Here is a 24,358-nt window from a genome sequence, read left to right as displayed (position 1 = left end):
GGCCAAATACGAAATTGGCCGTGTGTTATGACTGTGAACTAATCGCCGCAGCGTTTTCGGTTTGCCTTGCGCCAGTTAATGAAATGGCCATGGCTCAAATGAATTCTGGGTACCATTTTTTTTTGGTGGGGGTGGGTGGGCGAAGTAGATGACCTGGCCCCGGAGGGTCACTGGGCAATTAAGGGCCATCCGACGGCTTGGACATAAAGATGTCTTCAAGACATTCGACCAAAGGTCACAGGGCCACCCCAACAAACATTGTAATTACACCGACTTTAATTCTGAAACCCAATTTATTGGCGCTACAGTGAGGCAATCCTACGCTTAACCTTTAACTGTGAAAACTAGACCTAGAAGGATACTAATAAATTACGGTCTATTAATAATTTCCTGATTGATTCGTATGGCTTGTGCACTTTGAACGCGAGAGCTCAATAGACAGCCTAATTGGGGCGCAAAACGCTGGGAATCGCAGCAATTTCACTCGTATTACATTACACACAATCAAATGAAATCAAATCCCACAAATCAGGCCAAATCGCTGTCGCAATTTGCCCGTTGGCAAACAGTGGACCCAACTCGTATGTATAAAGCCAAAGATGCCATTGAACATAGAACATACAACATAGAACATAGGCCAACAACCCCAAACGCACACGAAGATCTGGCAAATCTCGGGCATAAGGCATAACTCACGCTTATGATTTTTACTGGGCACATCAAAGACCGAACCCCTTTTCTTTTTATTTGGATCCCCTGAAGAACACTATAACCAATAAACATTGTTGCAGGATTGCCTGTTTTTGCAGCTAATAAAATCATAAAAAATAAGCAAATAGCCGGGCATAAGTGGCCAGGGGGTTAAGGTCCAAGGGGATGGCTGGCAATGACAAGTGGATTTTTTATCACTAAATTCGGTAAGAAGGCGCCGGCTTTTGGTTTCGATAGCCCAAAGAAAATGGATGTATGGATGAATGGTTTTTTTGTTTTGTTTTCCCAAAGCAAAGGGTCTGGCTATCGAGATTGAGATACACAAAGCAAAATAATACCATACCATTAGTATAATACAGTATGTTAGTGTACTTAATGTTTGAATTGTATTGAATGGGCATTTTAATTTCAGACTTACGTACCTCACACAATATGCGAAATAATTTGAATTGCGTGCCGGTTTCTTGCTGTGCATAAAATGAGGGTGTGGCTGATTGCCGAATGGCACCACAATGCATGCAAATTGTAACAAGGATAATGGCAAACTCTCAAAAGACCACCGCAAACAAGACGACTATGACGACAAAGTAGAGCGCGTCGTCAACCCTCCAAAAAAATAAGAAAAAAGAAAAGAAATATACTCGGATAGCCGGAAACCCGGAAAAAGTGAGACCCACACGCTTTACTGCCACTTGACAAATTGGTCAAGTGATTTTGCACAAAAAATGGACCGTAAGATGCGGAAAACGGGAGGCTGAATGAGAGGTCATGGGCCATGTGGATATTGGTATAATTGGGAGGGGGTCAGCAGGTCAAACGATAAAGCAAACTGCAGGCAGGGGTTGAAAACTAGACTACCGCATCCCAAATGGAATAGCAAATAATTTAAATTCTCTTCTTATTAGTAGCATTGAACTAAAATAGTTATATTTGCAGTTAAACCCTAATGAAATGATCACAAATTAGACTAAAAAGCTTGGCCCACTTTCCAACAGCTAAACTCCCTTCAATAAGTTGCAACTCTTTGGTGGTTTTTTCTTTTTTATAATGAGGGTTCCGCGGATTATTGTGGTTTTTAGATTTTTGTGGATTGCGGATGCGGATGCGAATGCGAATGTTAAGCTCATCAAATCGAGCGATTGACAAATTGCTTGTCTACGTGTGTGTTCCTCGGTTTCCCAGCCAGCGTAATGTGATTTTTCCTGGTTGCTTCGTGTGTGGACTACTGACAACTCTATATGCCCTATAGAGGGTGGAAATATATATCCCCCAATCCATACGATACCATCCCGCATTGTTGCCAATATTCGCTGGGATGTGTGGCAGAATGTATTGCTTGTAATTGTCTGTTTGATGGACCAAACAATTTTGATTGAATTCAATTACAAGGCCAACCCCTTTCGCCAATTTGGTTGCTGTTTTTTTTCCTTTCTTTTATAATTCTCTCCCCTTGGTTGCAATTTCTCTGGCTTTTTTTTTGTCCGTTGTCCTTGTTGGTTTTAGTGATTTGCAATAATTTTGATGCCCGCCTTGGCTCATATGTGAAATATGCCGTTGTCATGGTTTGTTTATTCAGTGCGGATGTCCTCCGGCTAACCCCCTTACCTCACCACGCCCCTTATCCTTAACCCACTCAAAAAGAACCGAAAAAGAACAGAAAAAATGCACTGGAGAAAAGATGTTTGCTTTAAGTAGGAAAAGAAAGGGGTTGCTATGATTGGTTAGAGTTTCAATTCCCATTTCAACGTACATTTCTCGCAGTGCACTCACTTTGCTGCCCGCATGTGCTTCCTTTTCGTCCTTTTTTTCCTTGGCCTTTTCTTGGAGGGGAATCCTGCAGCCGAAAAGGGTTTCGGTTTCGGTTTCAGTTTCAGTTTGTGCTTCGCTTTCGATTTCTTTGTTTGCTTTCTTTGCCGGCCAAGTAGATTAAGTGATTTTCAAGTCATGTCCTTTTTTTCCTTTGCCGTTTGGTGTTTGCTGTTTGCGCCCTGATGGACTGCTGCCAAAAAGAAAGTCATGTCATGTCGGTCGTGTGTGGGTGTGTGGCTGTGTGTGGGTATTTATATATGTGGGTTTTGTGTTTATATTACAAGGGTTATTGAGCAAATCACCGGGCGACAAAAAAAGGGAACAAACGAGCCAGCGAACGAACGGCAGCAATGAAATCTTGTTTGTTAGCATAATTTGTTTGATTTTTATTAGATAGACAATATGTGAGAGCACTAACCGGACCATCCTAACCAGCCCTTTACGTTTTCCTTTTGCTATTATTATTATTATGATATTTTTTCGTTTGTGCCAAGTCATATTAGTGGCGCATAGCAACTCAACTTTTGGCCCGACACGTTTTCGTTATTAATTTTTATTACGAGTCCGAATAAATTGCATTACCTACACACACATACAAGCACTAATTTTGTAAATTGAATTTGCTTACAGGAAAAAACAAAAACCCTTTTTACTGACCAGATACGGAAGCAAAAACAAAACAGAAACAAAAAATGCAGAAACCCTAACAAGGTCATTAATAAAAAATGGGAATGGGTGGGCATTTCATTTGCCTGGGAATTGCGATGACTGTGTAAAGTCTTTGAACAATAATATGTATATCGAGCTACGGCTCTCCAAGGACCTCTCACGAAGAAGACGCATAAATATCAGAATGCTCATAAATTCCGCCAAGTGCCATTAATTTCCTGACATTCTATATGCATATGCACCCCAAAGAAGAAATATCCCCATCTTCTATGTATATCCCTCAAAATAATGATTTACTCGGAGCGCAAACTTTTGCCAGCATACATTTTTAATAGCAAACAATTTGTAATAAATAAAATGGCAATGGCATAAATGTCAGCTACGACAGGATGCTAAACCTGAGTTCTTTCACACTGGTAATTGCTCGAAGGAGATTGCATTTAAAAATTCTCATTTGAATATGGAAGGATGTCCCTTATATCTTATGTATATATATCTTAAAGTATGGCTTATATCTGGGGCGTAGACTATTAAATTGGTTTTTTATATATATAGTTTTTATCATTATCTTTCTTATGTTACTGTATCTTATGTAGTTTATATAGTTAGTCTGGTTTTAATCGTTATATTTGAACGAAGCGCAGTACAGAAGTACAGTTGTGCTCACTAGGATTTAGCCATATTGTTATTTTAATTTCGAAAATTGCAACAATAACAATGCCGGGCTGTTGACAATAACAAACACACACACATGCACACACACATGCATATGCATCTCGGCTATTGCATATGTATGGGACAGTGTGTGAATGAGACAGTCGACGGTGGGAGAGAGAGGGAACGAGAAAGAGAAAGAGAGGGAGCAAGAAAGCGCTGAATGTGTATTTGTCTACATGACAAGTAGGCAATATTTGCATACTCAATTGCATTGTAAATTTTTTCTATGCAACACACACACACACATGGGGAAAAAACACACACACACAGGCAAGTGAAAATGTCGCGCCTAAGTGTATGCAATGCAAAAAGATGCAGAAAACTGAAACAGAGAAAAGGAATTGTGAGCAAAAAAATGTGAAAAAGTGCTGAACAAAGCAATCAGAGCAGGTGCCACTGTGTGGGTGTGTGTGTTAGAATTGCATGTGTGTGAGTGAGTGTGTGTGTGTGTGTGCGTGCGTGTGTGTGTTGAGCTGTTGATGATGACTGTGACGACAAAGAATCTGAGAACGATGACGACAACGTATGTACAGTTTTCATTTGAATGACAAAAAGTCAGGTGGGCCACCACTCAAGTACCTGTACACACATACAAATATATATATATATAAACATGTCCGTGTGGGAGGCAGTGGGCGTGGCTTGACTCACTGACTGCACGTATGTGTGTGTGTATATAAATACACCATATGCGGTGCATATTTCGCCTAACATCGCCCACCAAACACTTAACATATTCTAATTATTCATGCTTATTTTATATTGTGTATGGGCGCTGCTTTGTCGCTGGTAAAAGGGGAGTGGCAAGGGGCGGGGAAAAAGGGGGGCCTTAGATTGGGAAGGGGAATGTTAGCAGCAACCCGCCTGTCTTATTAAAAATTACAAATAGTCAACGTTTAATTATGTGTGCGAGTGCGAGTGCGTTAAGAAGGACCCGAGATTAATGCTAAACCCAGGGGATAACTATTTAACATTTACGTTTTGGACATGATGGTAAAGGGGAAAATGATCTATACCGTGAATATACAAGCAAAAATTATGAATTTCCCCAAGAAAAACATTTATTTCCGTGCAGCACTGACAACACTGCTATAAAGTCCTCCCTGTCATGCAAAATGGTGTGAATAATGCACGAGTTTTGTATTTAAATAAATAGTTACATTAAATAGTTTCATTAACCATTACTTACATTTGAAAGGATTCTTTTCTTGCTAATTTGGTAACTTCCGTGTGCAAGTAGCCTACTCTATAAACTAATAATGCTGGTATGTTATGGCCAATCAATGAATATACATATGTTTGCATTATTTATACAAGTTGATTTTCCTCGGTGCAGCCAAAAGGCACAGTGAACCAAACTGAAGCATTTTGCACCAATTTTCGTGACGATGTCAACAGCGACGCGAGCTGCAAACACAAGAAAATGCTAAGGGAAAGGCAAAACGCCACCTACCAGCTATTCCACGCACTACAGGGCACACACACACACACACAGGCGTAAAATGTGCACACATACACGAACTAATGTTGATGACAATGTTATGGGCGTCCTGACAGCCATAAGCGCACTCGACAATCCAAACTGGGCGTGACACCTGCACCACGTAGATGATGCAACCACCTTGCACCACCCAACCACCCAGAACCGCCCCCCTCCACCCACTAACCCACCCAAGCCCCTGTGACTTTCTTTGCGCGCCAAGTGCTTAGAAAGGCGGGCGAAGAATTATGATCACAAAAAGTATTGAGGAACGTCTGAGGAATTACAAATGAAAAATATATGATAAATATGAGTAGAAAAACTAGAGATATAATAAAGAATACCAAAAGCATGAACTATGAATAATACAAAAATCGTTGGGTGTAGAATAATTAATAGAGAATTTTCGAAATATTTTTGATGGAAAACTTTCATCTGTGGCACTTTTGTGCGCATCAAACTATGGAACTACCCGACTTGGCAGCGAATAAAATAGTTTCTCTTGATTTCGCCGGGCATTCAAATAGGCGATGCCCCTTAAAAATATGCAACGCCAAATGCAGACCAAACGCACACACACACACCTGAGCAGATGGAAAATGGGAAATGGTGAATGGTAAATGGGAAAATGGGAAATTCTGGCCATGGCTATGTGATATCAAGCGTTGAAGTAGCGTTAGGCAAATGCCTGCTTGGGTGGCTGTAAAAAAGGGCGCCCATCTTTGGCTGCTGTTGTTGTTTCGTTTCGCTATGTGTGTGCGCTAGTGTGTGTGTGTGTGTGTGTTCTAATATATGTGTGTTAGTGTGTGTGCAAGAGATTTGCAAACTAAAGCCTCATCACAATGTCCTCAAAATTCAAATAGCAACAACACAGCAACTGTAGTTGGGCACGAAAAGCAGGCTTCTGTCGTATTTTTCTCTCACTCGCACTCTCTCTCTCGCTCTCTCTCTCTCTCTCTCTCTCTCTCTCTCTTGGCCAGCAAGTCCTAGGCTCAAGATCCAAAAAGGGGGCGGCCAGCATTGGTGGGCGGGGCTGGGTCTGAGCCTCGGCAATTGTCACACGACGCTACTTTTGCAAATTATTTTTTCCACTGCGTGTGTGTGAGTGTGTGTGTGTGTGCCATGTCTGCTGTATATGAATTGCAAATAACCCAAGCCCAACTCAAAAACCCAAAACCCATTCCAAAAAGCAAAAGAAAAAAAAACGTATTGCCAACCCAAGCTGTTTTCGTACCTACACGCAGAGAAACCAGTTATTACTTTTCAAAAGTTTTCCTCCAATAATTACTCATATAAAAAATAAAACACTTATAGATATTATGCAAAATATCTTAAATTAAGCAAATCTTTGTTAGTTTCTAAACAAATTTCGCGCAGTGCATGCCGAGTTGCTTCTTAACAAGCGGCACCTGTGAGCTGGCACCTAGCCCCCTACCCCCCTACCTCACTAAACCCTGCTGCTTCTGTGTGTGTGCGTGTGTGTGTGTGCACAGTTGTATGTGTAAGTGGAATATGTTTTATTTAGCATTTTTAAGTGTTTGCTGGCTCTGCCCAGTAACCCCCCACCCTCCCTGCACCATTCTCACAGAGAGCATTCTGATTGTTTGGGGCTGACTGTTGGCCCCCCTTTCCCCTTCTCCTCGCCATCCCCCTCTCCAACCCCCTCTCAGCCAACACCACTGCTTTTTTCCTTGGTCGTTGCTCGTTGTAGCTGTAGCTGTAGCTGATGCTTGAAGCAAAATAATAATTATTGTTATAGAAAGGACAAAGTATAATTTCAGATATGTGTAGTAGCGCCCAAGAGGAGGAGGTCGTCCTTAAAGCGAAGGGGTTGCCAAGGAGGGGCCCAAGTAACCCCCATTTACAGCGGTGGCAAAGGGGGCAAGGGGTGCAGAGGGTGCAAGGGGTGCAAGGGGTGCAAAGGGGGGTAAGGTAAGGGGGCCAGAGCTCGTTGCACTCTCTGTTGGGCCCAAGAAGACAAACAGAAATAGAAATTAATGAGTTGATACAAGGTGCAGCAGATGAAGACGCAGATGATGAGTGCAAGAAACAACACGAGCCCGCTTTTCTTTTTCCCCGGAATAGCTGGTAGAGTTAGTCAATATTATAGTATTTTCTCACACAATTAAAAGTCAAGTGCAGCCTTCTTCCATTGCAATTATGACCAGCAAAGGTGCAGGGTATCCAAAATAACCGAATATAATACAAATGAAGCTGTATCATCTAGTTATTTATTTATTACATTAAGCAATTCTTTTTATGCCCGCTCCACTTGCTGCCAATTAAGTGACGTCTTCATTTTCGTACACTCACTGCCAGAGACAACTGTATTTAGCCAGCACCACCCCCACCACCCCCACCGCCAATCCCGCCCAGAAATTGACTAATTAAAGCTGCGGAGTTGGGGCCACCGGGCTCTTGACAAATGGTTCAGCTGTCAGCTGTGACGTTTGGCTGTCAAAATATCAGCCAATCACCAGCGGAATGGGTGCTTTTTTGGCTGACTGTGGGAGGGGGGGTTTTCCGGGTTTTCCGGGCCGTATGAGTGGGAAAAAGGAAGACGAAGCGCCAAGCATTCCGTAACCCCAAAGATTGTCTCAAATGCGTAAACACGTTTGCTCAACTGGCGAGGCGGAGCGTTCAAATTAAAGCATTCCACTTTTTGTGAGCACTGCATGTGTGAGCACAGCTGTGGTCAATAATATATACTCCAAATATACTGGAAGAAAAAACCGCTCATTAGCAAATAATAAATTCCATTAATTATTAAATTATACCTACAGTTCAGTTATTGAATCTATAACTAGCAACCTACTTAACCGATTTGCAAAGAATATTTCTAGATATAGCTTGACCATAACACGTTCTTCGTTTTAAATAAATATGCCTTCGAGTTCTATTGGCTTGACCGCCACTGTGGCCGCAGGACTTTCTGGGTTCGCTGGCTCAAGTGTCAAGCTGTCAAAGTTGCCATTTTTCATAGGCACTGTGGCCTGCAAATGGAGCACTGCACCACCGAATGTGAATGTTTGTCAAATATTGAAAAATGCCTAGGAGCTTACCGCCACATGTGTGTCAGGCACACCACCCCCCTCCCCTTCCCCTACCCCTACCCCTGCCCCTTCTACAAGGGAAAGCCCATTCCCAACGCTCATGTGTGGCTGACACTTAAGCCTTCATGGGCTTTCGTTTCGTCATTTGGGCTAAATCATAAAAATGATGACACAACGCTGCGCTGATGAGTTTCAGTTATCAAAAATAGTGGCGGCCAACCCCCGGCTAATAACCCCATCCACACATAAAAAAAAAAATCCCACCTCCAGCCCAAGAAATTCCACTCCACATCCACATCCACATCCATATCCACATCCACATCCCCGCACAGCTGCAGCTACTTTAAATTCCATGTGTGACATTTGATCATTTGTCATTGGACTTGGACTTGAGACAGTGCTTGGAATAGGAATAGGAATCGCAATCGGAATCATGGGCTTTGTCTATATATGTCTATATATATATATAAATATATATATATATATATATATGTATCTTTGTATCTTTGTATCTTTGTATCTTTGTATGGATGGGCTACGTGGTGGTGGTGGCTCAATTTTGGGTTTCGCTCATTACTAATGATGATGATGACCAATGCCCAGATACAAAAAAAAGGTCACAGCTCTGCCAGCCACTGATATGTCATTTAATGGCCTTGGAGATAGGCTCATACATACATACATATGTATATATATATATATATACATATACATATATGAAAGGATTACATTTTGCCCGGGCTTCGGGGTTACATTTGGGCGTCTGCTCATTAGGACTTTTGAGTATTAATCATTAAATTAGTTCGTTCATAGCTGCTGCCTTGTGACTTCTAAACGTAAATATACATTTTGCTTTTATTCTGATATTTTATTAGCTGGCTCCAAGTTTCCAGGTGCGCATTTCCACATTTCCAAATCCCCAGTTCAATGGCTCGTCAGTTTTTGTGGCCAGAGGCTTTTCCATTTCCACCGTTTGGTGCGCTAAAAACCATTTACAGTTGTAAATTAAATTTCCAACTCAAACAAATCAGCCAAAATACCTTTCAATATCTCAGCCCCCGGCATTTTTTTGTTTTCAACTGTCGTCGAAGGTGCTCGCCACCCCGCATCTAAATTCTCATTGAGCGAAATGCCCTGCGGGTTCCAAGGATATATATATATATACACGGATATGCAGGATATACAGGCGACTGGGGTAACATTTTTTAAGCTCGGTAATAAATTTTTAATAAGCTTGCTTGTTGTTTTGCCTGGCTGCCGCCGCCGTGCCAAAGATATTTTTTAATAAATCGTTTTCGAGTACATTGAGAAATGCTAAGACGCCTGCCCCATTACCATTTCCCTATCCATATGAAATATACATACGACTGAATGAATGCGCTGGATAGGTGGATGGATGGATAGGTGGATGGATTGCTGGCTGGATGGATGGTTGGATGGATGGATGGATGAATGTCGGTAATGGTTACCCCCGGTGACTTCGGTGACTCCGTGTCTAAGGGTGTCTTCCGATTGTCGTCAACGTTGTCGTTGTCGTGTCTTTCTCATAACCCCACCTATAATTTTAACCTAACTGAACCAATTCAAAGGTTAGCTCCATTACAGGGTATTGACTCAAGTGCGCAGTTATCCCAATATTCAGTCTTAGATTGAGTTTTTCATTTACTAGTTTCAGATAACAGCTTTTTGTATATACATATTCCGCTCCTCTTACAGGGTATCTACACATTCGAACCCCATTCAAATCGCTCACTTATTCCACGCTTTCATTGACTGGCTTTTTGTCTTTGCTCCGCGATGTGCACATTAGCAGAGCGCGCAGCATTTTGACATCAATGATATTGAAATGATATGAAATACCTGACAGGGGGTGTATTTTTGTATTTTTGTATTTTTGTGTTCTTGTATTTTTCAATTTTAAATATTGACAAACGCGCGAGTGGGCGGAGTGGGAAAGTGTGCGGGAAAATGTGGAGGAAAATGTGGGGGAAATGTGCTCGCCCGGCGGCCTGCTCAAGGTAATTTGACAAGTTGTCGAAGCTTTAGCAATGTCACGACCGGGGTGCAAGTCAACAGGACTAACAGGACTTACAGGACTCACAGGACTAACAGGACTCTCTTTTCGCCGGCTGATGTCTCACTCTTCGAACACGCCAAGATTTTCCGGCTGCCCCCCGGAGGCAATATCCATGTTGTTCGGCGTCATTGGATGCACTTTAGGATAGGAGTCTTGTCACTCAAATGGATGCCGGATTCTGGGGCGGCGTTGAGGAACCCCGATCCCCGTTTCCCGTTTCCCGATCCCTGAGCCCCATGCCCCCCAACTGAAAATGCGAATGTCAACATTCCAATTACGCGAACATTTTCCGCACACCAATAATATGCCCTGACAGCTGGACAGGCAGCCAGGTCAGGGTATGGTTGGGAAATGGGAAATGGGAAATGGGAAACTGGGAAACTGGGTGGCTGCCTGGCTGGCATACGGCGGAAAATTCAATGGGGCGGGGCTAGGGGGTAGGTGGGTAGGGGGGCATAGCTGCGACAACAATGAGACAAGAACCGGCAAAGGTGAGCCAAGCCAAAGCCAACAATGCCAGGCTCCATGCACCCAAAGAAACTAATAATCTTAATAATCAGTTAAACCAAGTACTTCATTGCAAAATGTTACATTTCATAATGTGAAATAATTGAATATTTTCACTCGCCTTAAATTGCCATTTAATGCTAATGAAAATGCCCAGCAAGGCTACGTCTTTCTACTAATATTTCTCGCCGTGTAGACGATCCACAAAACGCAAACAGAAGATGCCAACGAATGAGAACGAGAGCAACGATGACGTTGATAATGGCGTAAAATGGTTGAAGTCAGACAGAAAACCCGGAAAAATACAAGTCGAAAGTAGTGGAAATGTGTGTGGAAATCCAAAGTGGGCTTTGCTGCCGGTCCTTCTGCACAGGAAAAAAAAAGAAAAGAAAATAAGAAAAAAAGACGACAGAGCCGAGGAAAATGCGAAAAGACCAGGAAGAGCAGAAAGACCAGGTACGAACAAACAAATTGGATGCGAATGCAAATAAACGAAAATTATAAATAACAGCAGCAACGACGACCAAACTGGCAATGGAAATGGAAAACTCCGAGGAAATTGAGGCTACGTACTACGTACGTACATACCACTGCCACTCGGCTGGGCAAAAGAATGGCCATGGAAAACCTGTGAGGGGAGGGGGGGTCTTTCGTTTCCCAGTCGAAAGATGATGGGCCGCAATAACAAACAGGTGTAGCTGGGAAATGGAAATGGAAATGGAGACGCAGCCAGATGATGACTCTACTTGTATATGGGACGAGAAGAAAGCAGGTGCAATATGGAGACTGATATGGAGCGACTGATGAGTTGCAATGAATAGAAATTGCCAAAGCAAATGGTCCACAACAATGCGGTGCTAAGAAAAACTGGACTGCAGAACAATTTTCCCTAGCTAAAGCTTTGATTTCTGAGGAAGAAAACATATGACTTTCCACGCTTATAAACAAATTGATAAAGAAGAAAGCCATTTAAAGGTTTTAACAACTCCGATCATAATTATTCCAAGGAATTACCATAAAACCCAATGATAAGCCGATACTTCTGTTCCTGAATAACCAATGATGAGCCGATACTTCTGTTCCTGCATAATGATGTGCCATTGATTTTCAATTCCAATTAGAAGCCATCTTATAGGCTCTGAAGAGTTCCTCCTCGAGGGCTTTGCATTTCGAGGGCGTGAAGTAATCGGGGGATCCGAATTAGACCCATAGAGCATAACACTTCTTGAGTTCTTCGAGTGAAGTGAACCGGAGTCCTGGCTTCCTGGACTCCTGGACTCCTGCGTTTTGTATTCCTGCCTGGATTCCTCCTGGATAAATGGATGGATGGATGGTTGGATAAATGGATGGATGGCTGGCTGGATGCTTGGTTGCCTAGAGACAAAGCCGCCGAGAGATGCAAATGCAAATGACGAGGACGGTGTGCGAATTGATTAAAATTCGATTGTTTCTTTTATTCCGAGGGTCGGTGGTGGGTCGTCGTCGTCGTTTTGCTTGCCGAGAAAAAGGGTTGCTTATATCCAGTTCCGCATCCTGTCTTTCCTTTCTTGTTGCTATTTATTGGCTGTGCCTGCCTTGGCATTTATTACACGGCGCTGCGAGTTTTAATTATGCTTTCTCCCCCACCACCACCAACAACACCAACACCACCACCACCCCCTCGATTTTTCCCCTGGAGCGCTGCCTAATCAGCGGCGGTATATCAGGGAAAACCACCCAACCACCCAACCGCCCAGTCACCCAACACCCACCACCCCCTTGGCCTAATCACATTTCACCCCTTTCGGTTCACTTCTCTTTCTTTTTCCACCTTTTGTTGTCGTCTCGTTGTCGTCGTTGCCTTTCGATTTTTAATTTTTTAATTCGTTATCCTTGCGCCTCTGTGTGTGTGTTGTTGTTGGTACGTTTCTTTTTTTTTTTGTTTTTTTTGTGTTGCTTGCCAACTTTTTCGAAGCGTGTGTCGGCAAGGGTTAAGCATTAAACGCTAAATCAGATAATGTTAGACAATTGAGCAGCGACGTCGCTGACATTAAAACAAAAGTCGCTGGGTGGGAGTGGGAAAATGGTGGTTTTCCGGGCTCGTCTGTGCCGCGACATGCAAATCGAGAAAAGGGTTAACTTTTCATAAAATACTGCATATATTGACTCAAGTCATGTACACCAAAGTAAACTTCACAGGCAAGAAGGCAGGGAGGATACCTTCTGCAAGCCGAGACGCAAATACCCTGCAAATTGGTCACACTAGTTCAAAAACATCAAAGTTCACGCACTTAAGTATCTCACTTGTAATGGTGATTTTGAAGCCTACAAAAAACAACTATTTGTCAGGGAATCATGAGAAGAACTAACAACGAAATGCCCTTCGTTTGAAAGGGTATACAAATACCAAAAGGAGTCAGTGTTCGGGAGGAAAAAGGAGGCAACTGAACTACAAGGACTCGACAAACTTCGATTACAAAAATTCGCATTATCCGATTAAGCAACGGGACAGCAACAGCAACAACAACAGCAACAGCAAGAGAAAAGAAAATTTTAATTTTAAATTATTACCATTCGGTCTTTTCGGTTTTTTGTGACCCTTCAGCTAACCGCACCGGAAAGTATGCAACATAAAAGTGGCTGGGGAACCGAAACCGAAAGTAAAAAAATAAAAAAAGGATTGAAAACCTCAAGCCACCTGACCAAAATAATGAGAAAAACGCGCCAAGTAAATAAAAACGCGTGAGACAAAACGGAAGCGACCGACGACCCTTTTTATACCCGTTACTCGTAGAGTAAAAGGGTATACTAGATTCGTTGAAAAGTATGTAACAGGCAGAAGGAAGCGTTTCCGACCATATAAAGTATATATATTCTTGATCAGGATCAGTAGCCGAGTCGATCTGGCCATGTCCGTCTGTCCGTCCGTCTGTCTGTCCGTCTGTCCGTCTGTCCGTCTGTCCGTCTGTCCGTATGAACGTCGAGATCTCAGGAACTACAAAAGGTAGAAAGTTGAGATTAAGAATACAGACTCCAGGGACATAGACGCAGCGCAAGTTTGTCGATTCATGTTGCCACGCCCACTCTAACGCCCACAAACCGCCAAAAACTGCCACGCCCACACTTTTGAAAAAGGTTTTGATATTTTTTCATTTTTGTATTAGTCTTGTAAATTTCTATCGATTTGCCAAAAAACGTTTTGCCACGCCCACTCTAACGCCCACAAACCGCCAAAAACTGTCAGTGCTGAAGACTCTTCTTCGCACTTCGAATAGCTGAGTAACGGGTATCAGATAGTCGGGAAACTCGACTATAGCGTTCTCTCTTGTTTTTTTTGTATTTTCCTCGCTTTTCCCGCCGCGGTCGCCTTTTGTCTATTTTCTTGTTTGCCAGTGCTTTATGCCGTGGAAATTAACGCAAGTAACTGCGTGGAAAATATGCCGTGTCCTTTTCCGTGTTTGCGTTCGCTTCCGTTTCCTTGGCCCACCGCCCACCTCGATTGTTTTTTGGGGCAAACCTGAGCGGAAAGTCGTCGATGTCCGCCTTCGATTAGATTAGCCACATAAAAGGAAGGCAGGCGGAAAAATGATTGTAAAAATAGCTCTACTATGCACACAAAAAGTGACCACAAAGTTACCAGAAAGTTACCAAAAAAGTGTTGTTAGAGCCTAAACTCCTTGCTGGAAAATCAGTTGAAAACTTTAAGCATAGGAATTGAAATCTATTTGAAGTTCGCAGAGTGCTCTCTGAACACTTTCGAACTCGCCGGCTAAGCCAACAAATGAGTTTACTTTGGACTCTTTGCCATCCAGTTGACTGCCTTCAATTTCCCTTTCTCTCGAAATTTTCCAGCATTTTTTACCAAACATCTTGGTCCTTCTTCTTCTTCTTCTGCCGCTTTGAAGGGCAGTGTTCACTTTTGGTTTTGTGCATTTTTAATTATTGGCTTTTTTCTTAGACGCTGTAATTGTATTTGCTTAGCATTTTGGCTAAAGTGAACACGCACACACACACACATATATATATATATATGTATAGAGAGGGGCTAAAACCACGCCCCTGCCATTGCGAATTTAAATTGCATGGAATTTGCAAACTGAAATTAAAATAGTTAATGATTTTTTGGTCAGGCGACTTAAGTGGCGACTCAATTGGCCCAAGGGGGGGTGGGTTTTCCCGGGGGGTGGGGGGTGGCTTTGGCCAGACCTGAGTAATTGAAAAAGCATCGTCTGTGGAAAAGTGGGCGGAAAATTGCGGAGTGGGCGAGGCTGAAACTGGAGGCAAAAGACAAATAGAGAGCGCAACTGTAGTGCAAACTTTTGCGGCGACAACTCTGGCACACAGGGCAACCCTGCCCCCGCCCCCAACACTATTTCAGCCCCCCTCTACCACTCTACCCCGCTGCCCCTCACCACTCCACTTGAATTTCGCCTTGCATGTAAATGTTGTAAAAGTTTTTACGATTTGCCAAACTATAAAAGAGGGTAGGGTCCTCGAAAAAAGGCGGAGAGGTGGGGGAGGTGAGAGGGGGGGTGGGTGCTGGTCCACTTTGATACTTGCAATATAATAAACTAAGTAATTACACATGTGTGTGCGTGTGGGCGTGGCTAAGAGAACTATTTGAATTCGCCCATAAAACGAGGCGGGTGCAAAAAGTGCGCCCAAATTACCTTGACATATGAAAACCCAACCACCCACCCACCACCCACCGTCCACCCCCTTCAAGTTCCCCAGTTGCCTTTCACTTTTTATGACAATTTCACTTTCACCCGTGCGGCAAAGAGCGAAGAGGGGCAAGGGGAAGGGGCAGGGGGCAGGGGCAGGTCCATGCGTGTGTGACCATTTCATATGGGCATTTGTCATTAGGACTGCGCCAACCACATTACACCACCCAACCACCCAGCACCACCCAACCCCACCATTTTATGCGCCCTTTACAGCCCAGCGCTGAATGACACTAAAACGCCGAAGGAGAAACATCCATAAACTTCCATAATCGTAAATATAGATTTGTGCAGACACGGATGTACATATGTACATATGTACATATGTAGGTAACTAAAGTACGATAAAAACCATGTAAATAGCAAATTTGTACTACCTAAACTAGACTAAATAAATAAATATATCCATTTAAAGACGCTCTGCTAATCAAATGAAAACAATAAGGATTGCAGATTGAAGATGAAAGATTGAAGATGGAAGACTGAGGATTGAAGATGTAAGATTGCAGATTGAAGATGGAAGATTGAAGATGGAAGATTTAAGATTGCAGATTGAAGATGGAAGTCGGAAGTTGGAAGATTGAAGCTGGAAGATTTAAGATTGCAGATTAAAGATAGAAGATGGAAGATTGAAGATTGAAGATGGAAGATGGAAGATTGAAGATTGAAGTTAGAAGATTGAAGATGGAAGATTTAAGATTGCAGATTGAAGATGGAAGATTAAAGACTGAAGATGTAAGATTGCAGATTGAAGATGGAAGATTGAAGATGGAAGATTGAAGATGGAAGATTGAAGTTAGAAGATTGAAGATGGAAGATTTAAGATTGCAGATTGAAGATGGAAGATTAAAGACTGAAGATGTAAGATTGCAGATTGAAGATTGAAGATGGAAGATTGAAGATTGAAGTTAGAAGATTGAAGATGGAAGATTTAAGATTGCAGATTGAAGATGGAAGATTAAAGACTGAAGATGTAAGATTGCAGATTGAAGATGGAAGATTGAAGATGGAAGATTGAAGATTGAAGATGAAAGATTGAAGATGGAAGACTGAAGATGGAAGTTAGAAGATTGAAAATGGAAGATTGAAGACTTAAGATTGCAGATGGAAGTTAGAAGATGGAAGATTGAAGATTTATGATTGCAGATTGATGATGGAAGTTGAAAGATTGAAGAGGGACAGAGATAAATACATGCACATATATCCTGGCGGCGCATAATTCGCATTTTCCGAGATGAGGAAAATTAAAGATGGGGCCGCAGCGCGGGCATATTTTGCTCTAATGACACTTTGAACAGCTGTTAGATTTCCCTTGCTCTTTGGCCACGCGATAAAAACAGAAACGAGGAACGCGAAACAAGGACGAGGAACAAGGACGAGGACGGGAAACGAGGACGACTCCACGCACATATTTGAAGACATAAATAAATGTCAAAAAATGCAGATTACTTATTAACCCCTGTGGCGCGCCACAAAAAAAAATAAAATGAAAAAAAAACGAAGTGCGCGTTTTCGCCTTTGCCTTAGCCGCGATATTATTCATTAATACAAGAATACCCGGGGTAAACCCACCCAAACCACCCAAAACCACCCACAACCACCCACCACCCCCTGGCGGCCCCCACGCGGCGCTTTTGCCACCTTTCCCGAAACGCTGGATGGAGAAAATTATTAGCTCTTTGGTAATATTTTCTTGCATAAATTTTTGAATAATTTTTTCCACTCCTCCTCCTTCATCGTTTTTGTTGTTGGCTACGAGTATCTGTATCTGTATCTGTGTGTCTTCGCTCTTTTGGGCAACGCTTTATTTTCAATTTAACCCTCATTGTTCTCTGTGGCAGGTTTCTTCTCCTCCGTCTCACCTTCTCGCGTGTGGCATAAAAATTGAATCCTAATCCATGAATATAGATGATTATTATATTCCCCCCCCCCCCCCCCCCCCCCCACACACACTTTGCCGTGAAACCAAAAAACCAGCGGGATGGCACCCATTAGAATACGTCGTTTCTTCTGGCGCTTCGGTAATTTTGCCTTTGTTTTGCATTTGCAATCCAGTCCATCCATCCGCATCCCGCATCCAGAATCCAGGATACTGAATCCCGAATCCTGAATCTCGTATCCCCGAAAAAAAGAAAACCCATCTCCATTTCTCCATCTACTTTTTGGCGGACCAGCAGCAGCAGCAGCGAAATGAAAACGCCGCCAAAGTTGTCGTAAAATTTTGTTATGACTTTTTTCTTATTGCCATTCGAAATGTTGCTCTAGGGGAGCTGATCCTGAATTCCTAAGTTACTTCCTGCTGGTATTTAAAGTTGTAAAAATTGATGGCCGCCGCTGTCCGGGATAATATAGATATCCTGCCTAGGATAATTCGCCTTTTCACAGGTCCTTGCTGTGCGCGGATACATAACAAAGTTTCAGCAGTAATCTATCTTTATACATATTAGTTTTTTTTCTCCGTCTCTTTCTCTTAATAAGTACACCCCTGGGTTTTTAGGTTCTATAGCTTAAAACTAAACAGCTAATAAATCTTTAGTAAATAAATAGTAACTTTAAGTTAACGAACTACGCCAAGCCCTTTTTGCCAGTTTGTTCAAATGTATTGCGCGGCTAAACATAAATAAATGCATAAATAAATTATCAGAAAATTAACAATTTTTGCAATTAAAACTACAAAACTAAATTACAAATGCATTGCATTTGAACCAAAGTTGGCGGGGGCGGGGGGCGGAACTTAACGAGCAAATAATAATGACCGCGGCATTTGTAATAACAATAATGAAAAGCCATTTGGCCATTTGGTCATTTGGCCATTCTCTGCCGGGCCAAAAACGGTGAACTCTTGGCCTGGCCAACCAAACAATAACAACAACAGCAGCAACAGCAACACACTGCCATAACAATTAATTAACAAATAAAATGTCAATTAATTTTACAAACATTGCAGCGATGCAGCGAAAATACACAGTTAAAAAAACACACACACACATAAATATATACATATAACAATAAAATTTACAGCGAATGCGATTCCCACATATGCACACATTACGCATACGCGCCAAAAATAAACAAACCGCCCACAATTTTCCCATCCCCCCGCCCCCTTTTCGCACCTCCCGCGAATATCCGCGTTCGCCAACCAACGCAAATTTTCTCATTTATTTATGATTTCAATTTCAATATTAAAGGTGTGCGGCGAATTGTGGGCGTGGCAATTTAAATAAGTTGGCCGGCGGTGAAAGCATTTTTTGGCATTTTAAATATTTAATTGAATGATAAATAAATTTAAGCCTTTTCCCATACACACACACACATACATACATACCCAGCCAGCAATTGATGCGCACAATCAGCGTTACTCGGGGCTGTAATATTGTAAATTACGAGGAATGGCATCTGGAGAAAGAAATAAGGACACATGGAAAATCAGACAAAAAAATCAGATAAAAAAAGGATATTAAAGGATATTAATGCACACTCGTGTGTGTCTGAGTTTATATGAACCAATGATTGCGGCCAAGGCAGATAAATATTATTACTATGCCACTAAGGATTGAAAGAACTTTGTAAAGGCATTGTTATATTATATTAATATTATTATATTATATTATATTAATATATATAATTTTATTATATTATTAAATTATTAAAATGTTATATTAATTAATATTAATATATATTATTTTATTATATTTTTAAATTATTGAAATATATACCATTAGATTTGGTAACAAACAGGTTTTGAAAATGCAATTTAATGAAATTCCTCATTTAAGACTTACATATTTGAAGATGTTTGAAGTTAAGCATTTATCGCATAAAATATATAATTTTTGTATATTTTTGTACACGGTATTTCGCTGGTCTAGACACTTTTACAACTGCATACACACACACACACACTCGCATATTCGAACGTTGGCCGCCATTTTGTTTGGCCGCAGACGCAAAATGCAATTTAATTATTACATTTGGACTTTTTGGCCCCCCGCGATTCTTTTTCGCCACCATTTGCGGACCCAATTCCTGTTGCTCCGACTGTCCACATATTTATTTACTTATTTATTTAAACATTTATTTATCGTATTTACTTGCCACTCGCCATTCGCCGCCATTCATTTCATTCCCCAAAGGCCATTGGCGGGTGGGTGGCATTTTCCTTGCGGCGCTGGGCATTTTCCGCTTCCGTTTGCAATCATTGAAACGGAACGCAACTTTCCATTCGCACGAAATTTACATTTCAACTTCAACTTCATCTGCATCTTCATTTGTGTAGGTCTGTGTATGTGTGTTGCATATTTTCTTTTATTACTTTTATTATATCTCGCCCCCCTCACCACGCCCATGCTCACCGCACAACTAATAAAACTTTATCTTTTTTAATATCGACTGGCTGGCACTTTGGGTGGTAAGGTGGAGAGGTGGTGTAATATTTTACAGTCTCGAAAAGTCTGCGAAATTTGACTTTTACTCATTGTACGAGCAACTAGCTAAAGTTCGGAAAATATGCAAAATAGATGAGCAGATGAGCAGTTGAGCAGGCGGGGGTCGAAAAATTGGCCGGATGAATTGTGGAAAGTCATGGAAATTCCTCATCAGCCAGCCAGTTGCATATTGACTGGGGAATACACAAATTTCCAGTGGGTAAACTGCGACGCAGAGGAGCACAAATTGAGGCAGACAAAAAGAGTTCTCAGAGATCTAAAATAATCATTTTAAGATACTCTAAGATCTAAGATCTACAATCTATCTGTGCGCAAACCGTCAGAAATTTCTAAAATCAACCAAATTCAACAAAAACCATGAGATGCCGCCTGAGAAAATGCTGTTGCATCGTTTCCCTGAGAGTGGGTTGCATGATCAGTGCCCTGTTATTATTTTTCTTCCAACTTATTGCAGTTCCTTTGCGAAATGCCACATTCTGCTGCGATTCCTTTGAAGGTGTCCTGTTGGTGGTATATCGAGTCTTGGATATGGTGCACTTCGTTGGCTGTCTCATGCTATTCGTGGCCTCATTTGTGGTGAGAATTTGCTCATTTAATGTTATACTGATTAATTGAATCCCTGGCGAATTGCACAGAAAATATCCGTACTCGTGCTCATTTTTCTCATCACGAGCTGTTTACATTCTGTAGTTTATCCCGGTTTTCTGGTTGCCGAAGCTTTGATTTGGCATGCAGATCTCATTGACATAGGCTTGTCCATCTGCGGACTACGTAAGTCGCTAAAAATATATTTTAATTTAAATAGACTTTATTTCTACACAGTTTTAGGTATTTACTTCTGGCTGGTGGCGTACGCCTTCTATTTCAAATGCAAGGAGGAGCTTATCACTGATGCACCCACAGTCATCATTACTCGCAAAAAAGAATCGGTTGTATCAGCTGTTTAGCTCACTTGAAAAATTAACAATTATTTTCATTGAAAAATATATTTAATTTCATTGAAAAATATATTTAATTTGAAGTTAAATATATGCGCTATCAGAAGCACCCACTGAAAGTCATTGCGGATTCAGCTATTATGCACACATACATATACTTTTCCATCTAATTTGATTGACGAAAAATTCATTCATATAATTTTCCATTTAATTTGATTGACGAAAAATGCAGCTATTATGCACACATACATATAATTTCTCAGCTAATTTGATTGACAAAAAAAAAGACACTTAAGGGGTTAAGGATTTTCTAGGTGACGTTTCAGTGAGCCTTATGCTGGGATTTGGAGTCGGGAGCCGCAGAGGTGGACACATCTAGCCGGTGGACGCAGCCGTGGTCGATGGTGGTGGTCCGCAACGACCTCCAGGAGGAGGACCAGATGGTCGGGGGCCCGGCGGAGGGGTGCCACTTGGTGGCGGGCCACAGCCAGGACCCTGGGGATAGGCCACCTAGTTATGGAGAGCAGTTGTAAATGAATCGCAAATATCGAAAATATTTGAGTAAATCACACTTACCGCGAAAGAGCTGCAGAGCAGCACCAGCAGCAGACCAATGAAATATTTCAGATTCAGATTCAGTTGCATCTTGCCAAATGTCCAGATGTTGACTGTTGACCATTTGGGTTTGGGGCGCAGCTTTTATAGCTCCACGATGAAATCGACCGAGCGTGTCAAATTGTCATTACGAAACGCGGCCGGCTATTCATTCGCAATTAATACGAATTGAGTTTTTAGCCCTGGTGTGAAATTGAGCGAAATTGAGCGAAATGGTGATATTTCATCTGCGACAGACAGCAATTAAAGTTGCGGCGTCAAAACAATCGCACAACCTGTATTAACCCATTATAGAACCCCTTTTTTTTGCATTGGGGCACGTACATTACTCGTTACAGTGCTCTTCATCATCTGATTACCCGGCAGCGGCTACGTGGCGTATGAGTTATTTTCACTTAGCTTCTTACTTCCACTTCCACTGCCTTTTTCATCTGCTTAATTCAGTGTAAGACAACGCGGCGTATGCGTAATTTTCGTTTGGCTGCCAGAGAAGTTTTGTGCCGCGAGCGAAAAGTCGAAGTCAAAAACCAAAGCCAAAGCCAAAGTCAAAAAGTCTGGAATTTCACACCTTATTGCCCGCGCATCTGCAGCGCAGGTCCTAAAACAATTAGCGATTGTTTCACCTGCCGCGCAGTGAAACAGTGAAATTTTACACCACACTGCGTGTTGCCCACTTGTCCATATTGTAGCTTTTATTGTTTATTGCATTATTAGTTGTTGCGCTTGACGAAGCGAAGAATGTTTGGCTGGGTACAACAAGGAAAACAAGTAAATCTCGGATCAAGTTCTAAGAAAGCCAGTCTTCTGGCTGTTGAAAGGAGGAATATGTATTTGCATGTCCTTCGCCCGACAACATCATCTCGGAAAACCCTCCATCCGATCCTTTCGTGGACTTAATTGGCGCCGCCAATGGTTTAGGTTCAATGGTTTGGGTGTATCTTGGCTGGATTTATCCGTGGACGTGGAGGTGGAGCTGGCTAGGAAGGTGGTTCGCTTCAGGTAGCGGTGTGGCACAAACCGAGGGGGGATAGCTGACTGCATTTTGGCTCGGATTGCATATTCATGTACGAGCCGCCACTTTGGTGGCCTGCCATGTTCATGTTCCGTCTGAGGCTTAAGCTCAGTTAGCCGAGTTTGCCTGTTGGCTTGTTGGCTGGTTGGCTTCTTGCTTGGCCGTAAAACTAAAATAATAGCCGCATAACATTTTATCTACCGCAGTAATAAATATTCAGTTAATTATAGTAACCAGGTGCGGGCAGCGGGCGGCGGGCAGCGGTGAGCGGAGTCTTGTATGCAAATGTTTACAGTAATAAAACACCAAAAACTTGCTGGCCATCTAATACCGAAAAAGAGTTACAGCATAAAACTAGTGAGCCAAGTGGCAAGTGGTAAGTGGCAAGTGGCGGCAACATTGTTTATCTTTTGCACTACCTGGATTAGTCGAACTTGAACTCCATTTATCTGCGGGTTAAGTTCATAGATGCCACCACAATGACGAGCAGGATAATCAGTGCGATGACTACATAGAAGCAAACGCACATCGCTTTCAGTCCTCGATATCCAGTCCAGATATATGAGCTTCAAAAGAGAGCAGCTTCGGGAACAGGATTTACAAAAAAGTGTTTGACTGGAACTGGCACTAAAGCCTAATCTACACACTGTCACTTTCCAAAATGATGTTTTCAAGGTTAATTCCTGCTTGGGTTGTCACACATTTCAGTGACCACTTCGCTGCTCCATCACTGGAAGGAAGGCAGTGAGACGTCTTCGGGGACATTGCCACAAAGTGGCGCCGCCCACTGAACGATCGCTCCCAAATCAGCAACAGCAACAACAATAGCCCCAAGAAAGGGGCCAAGAGACTCCTCTCGTTTAGTCGACCCTTTTCGCCGTGGCATAACCGTTAAAATTTGTGTTCTTGCGGCACTTGCAAATGGGGCAGCCAACCAACCAACCACCCAACCACCCACTTTGCAGCACCACCCACACACACAATGGCATTGTTGTGCCATTGTTGTTGTTGGCTGTACTTGGCGGTTATAATAATTAAAATGAGCAAAATAATTTCAGCTGAAAGCATCGATGAAAGGCTAAAATGCTCAATAAATGCCATGCCCCAACCCCCTAAACAGTTGCCAAAGTCAGCACTTTCCATTGGCAGCAGAGCGGTAACTCAGCGCTTGTTTGAGCACCTCCCCCTCCCCAACCCCATCCCCCTTTCCATTCACAATTCAATCCCCCCATTGGGGGCAATTAAAATACACACGCAAAAAAGAGAGCTGAGAAAAAGTTGCCCCAAAGTTTTCCCATCGATGACTTGCTGGCGGCAGGAAGACAAAGGGGTTAAGATCCTGCTGCTGCTGCTGCTGCTGCCATGTGATATCGATGTGGCAAGGAGGTAGGTGGTGGTGCCACCACAGTTGGCAATGCGTAAAAGTGTTAACCAAAAGCAGTTAAAATTACAAAAGGCAGAGTGCCATGGCAATGCCAGCCAGGCCACCGAAAAATAAGTGGGGGCTAATAAAATGGGAGGGGGGATGGTGCTGAGAGAAGGGGAATGGGGGATGAGAAGGGGGGTTCTAGAAACAGCATTAGGGTGTGAGCTTCTGATGGCGTACAATGTCGTTGGCT

General features: G+C 42.4%; 2 protein-coding genes across 3 annotated transcripts; one reads left to right on the top strand and one right to left on the bottom strand.

Moving 5' to 3' along the window:
• Positions 1-20,463: 20,463 nt before the first annotated feature.
• On the top strand, positions 20,464-21,174 carry LOC122624122. 2 transcript variants are annotated; one of them, XM_043803565.1, is made up of 3 exons: positions 20,464-20,750; positions 20,810-20,945; positions 21,003-21,174. In XM_043803565.1, exons 1-3 carry the CDS (start codon positions 20,532-20,534, stop codon positions 21,119-21,121), a joined length of 474 nt encoding a protein of 157 aa, XP_043659500.1. In that variant the 5' UTR covers positions 20,464-20,531; the 3' UTR covers positions 21,122-21,174. The 2 variants fall into 2 exon arrangements, with proteins under 2 accessions (XP_043659500.1, XP_043659499.1); XM_043803564.1 differs by having other exon boundaries at positions 20,473-20,750; positions 20,997-21,174.
• Positions 21,175-21,298: 124 nt separating this feature from the next.
• On the bottom strand, positions 21,299-21,825 carry LOC122624123 (basic proline-rich protein). The gene is made up of 2 exons (XM_043803566.1): positions 21,689-21,825; positions 21,299-21,622 (listed from the first exon to the last, which is right to left on the bottom strand). The coding sequence occupies exons 1-2, from the start codon at positions 21,755-21,757 to the stop codon at positions 21,488-21,490; spliced, it is 204 nt and encodes a 67-aa protein (XP_043659501.1). The 5' UTR covers positions 21,758-21,825; the 3' UTR covers positions 21,299-21,487.
• Between the last annotated feature and the right edge of the window lie 2,533 nt (positions 21,826-24,358).

Source organism: Drosophila teissieri, chromosome X (assembly GCF_016746235.2).
Source record: "Drosophila teissieri strain GT53w chromosome X, Prin_Dtei_1.1, whole genome shotgun sequence".
In the NCBI taxonomy this organism is placed as follows: domain Eukaryota; kingdom Metazoa; phylum Arthropoda; class Insecta; order Diptera; family Drosophilidae; genus Drosophila; species Drosophila teissieri.
Note: the sequence above shows the minus strand (reverse complement) of the source record. Positions and strands in the feature narration are given on the sequence as shown.

What these genes read in the sequence shown, in the direction of transcription:
- LOC122624122 (XM_043803564.1), top strand. Translation starts at nt 20,532, where the DNA reads ATGAGATGCCGCCTGAGAAAATGCTGTTGCATCGTTTCCCTGAGAGTG. An exon ending in TATTCGTGGCCTCATTTGTG is followed by an intron (nt 20,751 to 20,809) that starts GTGAGAATTTGC and finishes CGAATTGCACAG; the next exon opens with AAAATATCCGTACTCGTGCT. An exon ending in CTTGTCCATCTGCGGACTAC is followed by an intron (nt 20,946 to 20,996) that starts GTAAGTCGCTAA and finishes ATTTCTACACAG; the next exon opens with TTTTAGGTATTTACTTCTGG.
- LOC122624123 (XM_043803566.1), bottom strand. Translation starts at nt 21,757, where the DNA reads ATGCAACTGAATCTGAATCTGAAATATTTCATTGGTCTGCTGCTGGTG. An exon ending in TGCTCTGCAGCTCTTTCGCG is followed by an intron (nt 21,623 to 21,688) that starts GTAAGTGTGATT and finishes CTCCATAACTAG; the next exon opens with GTGGCCTATCCCCAGGGTCC.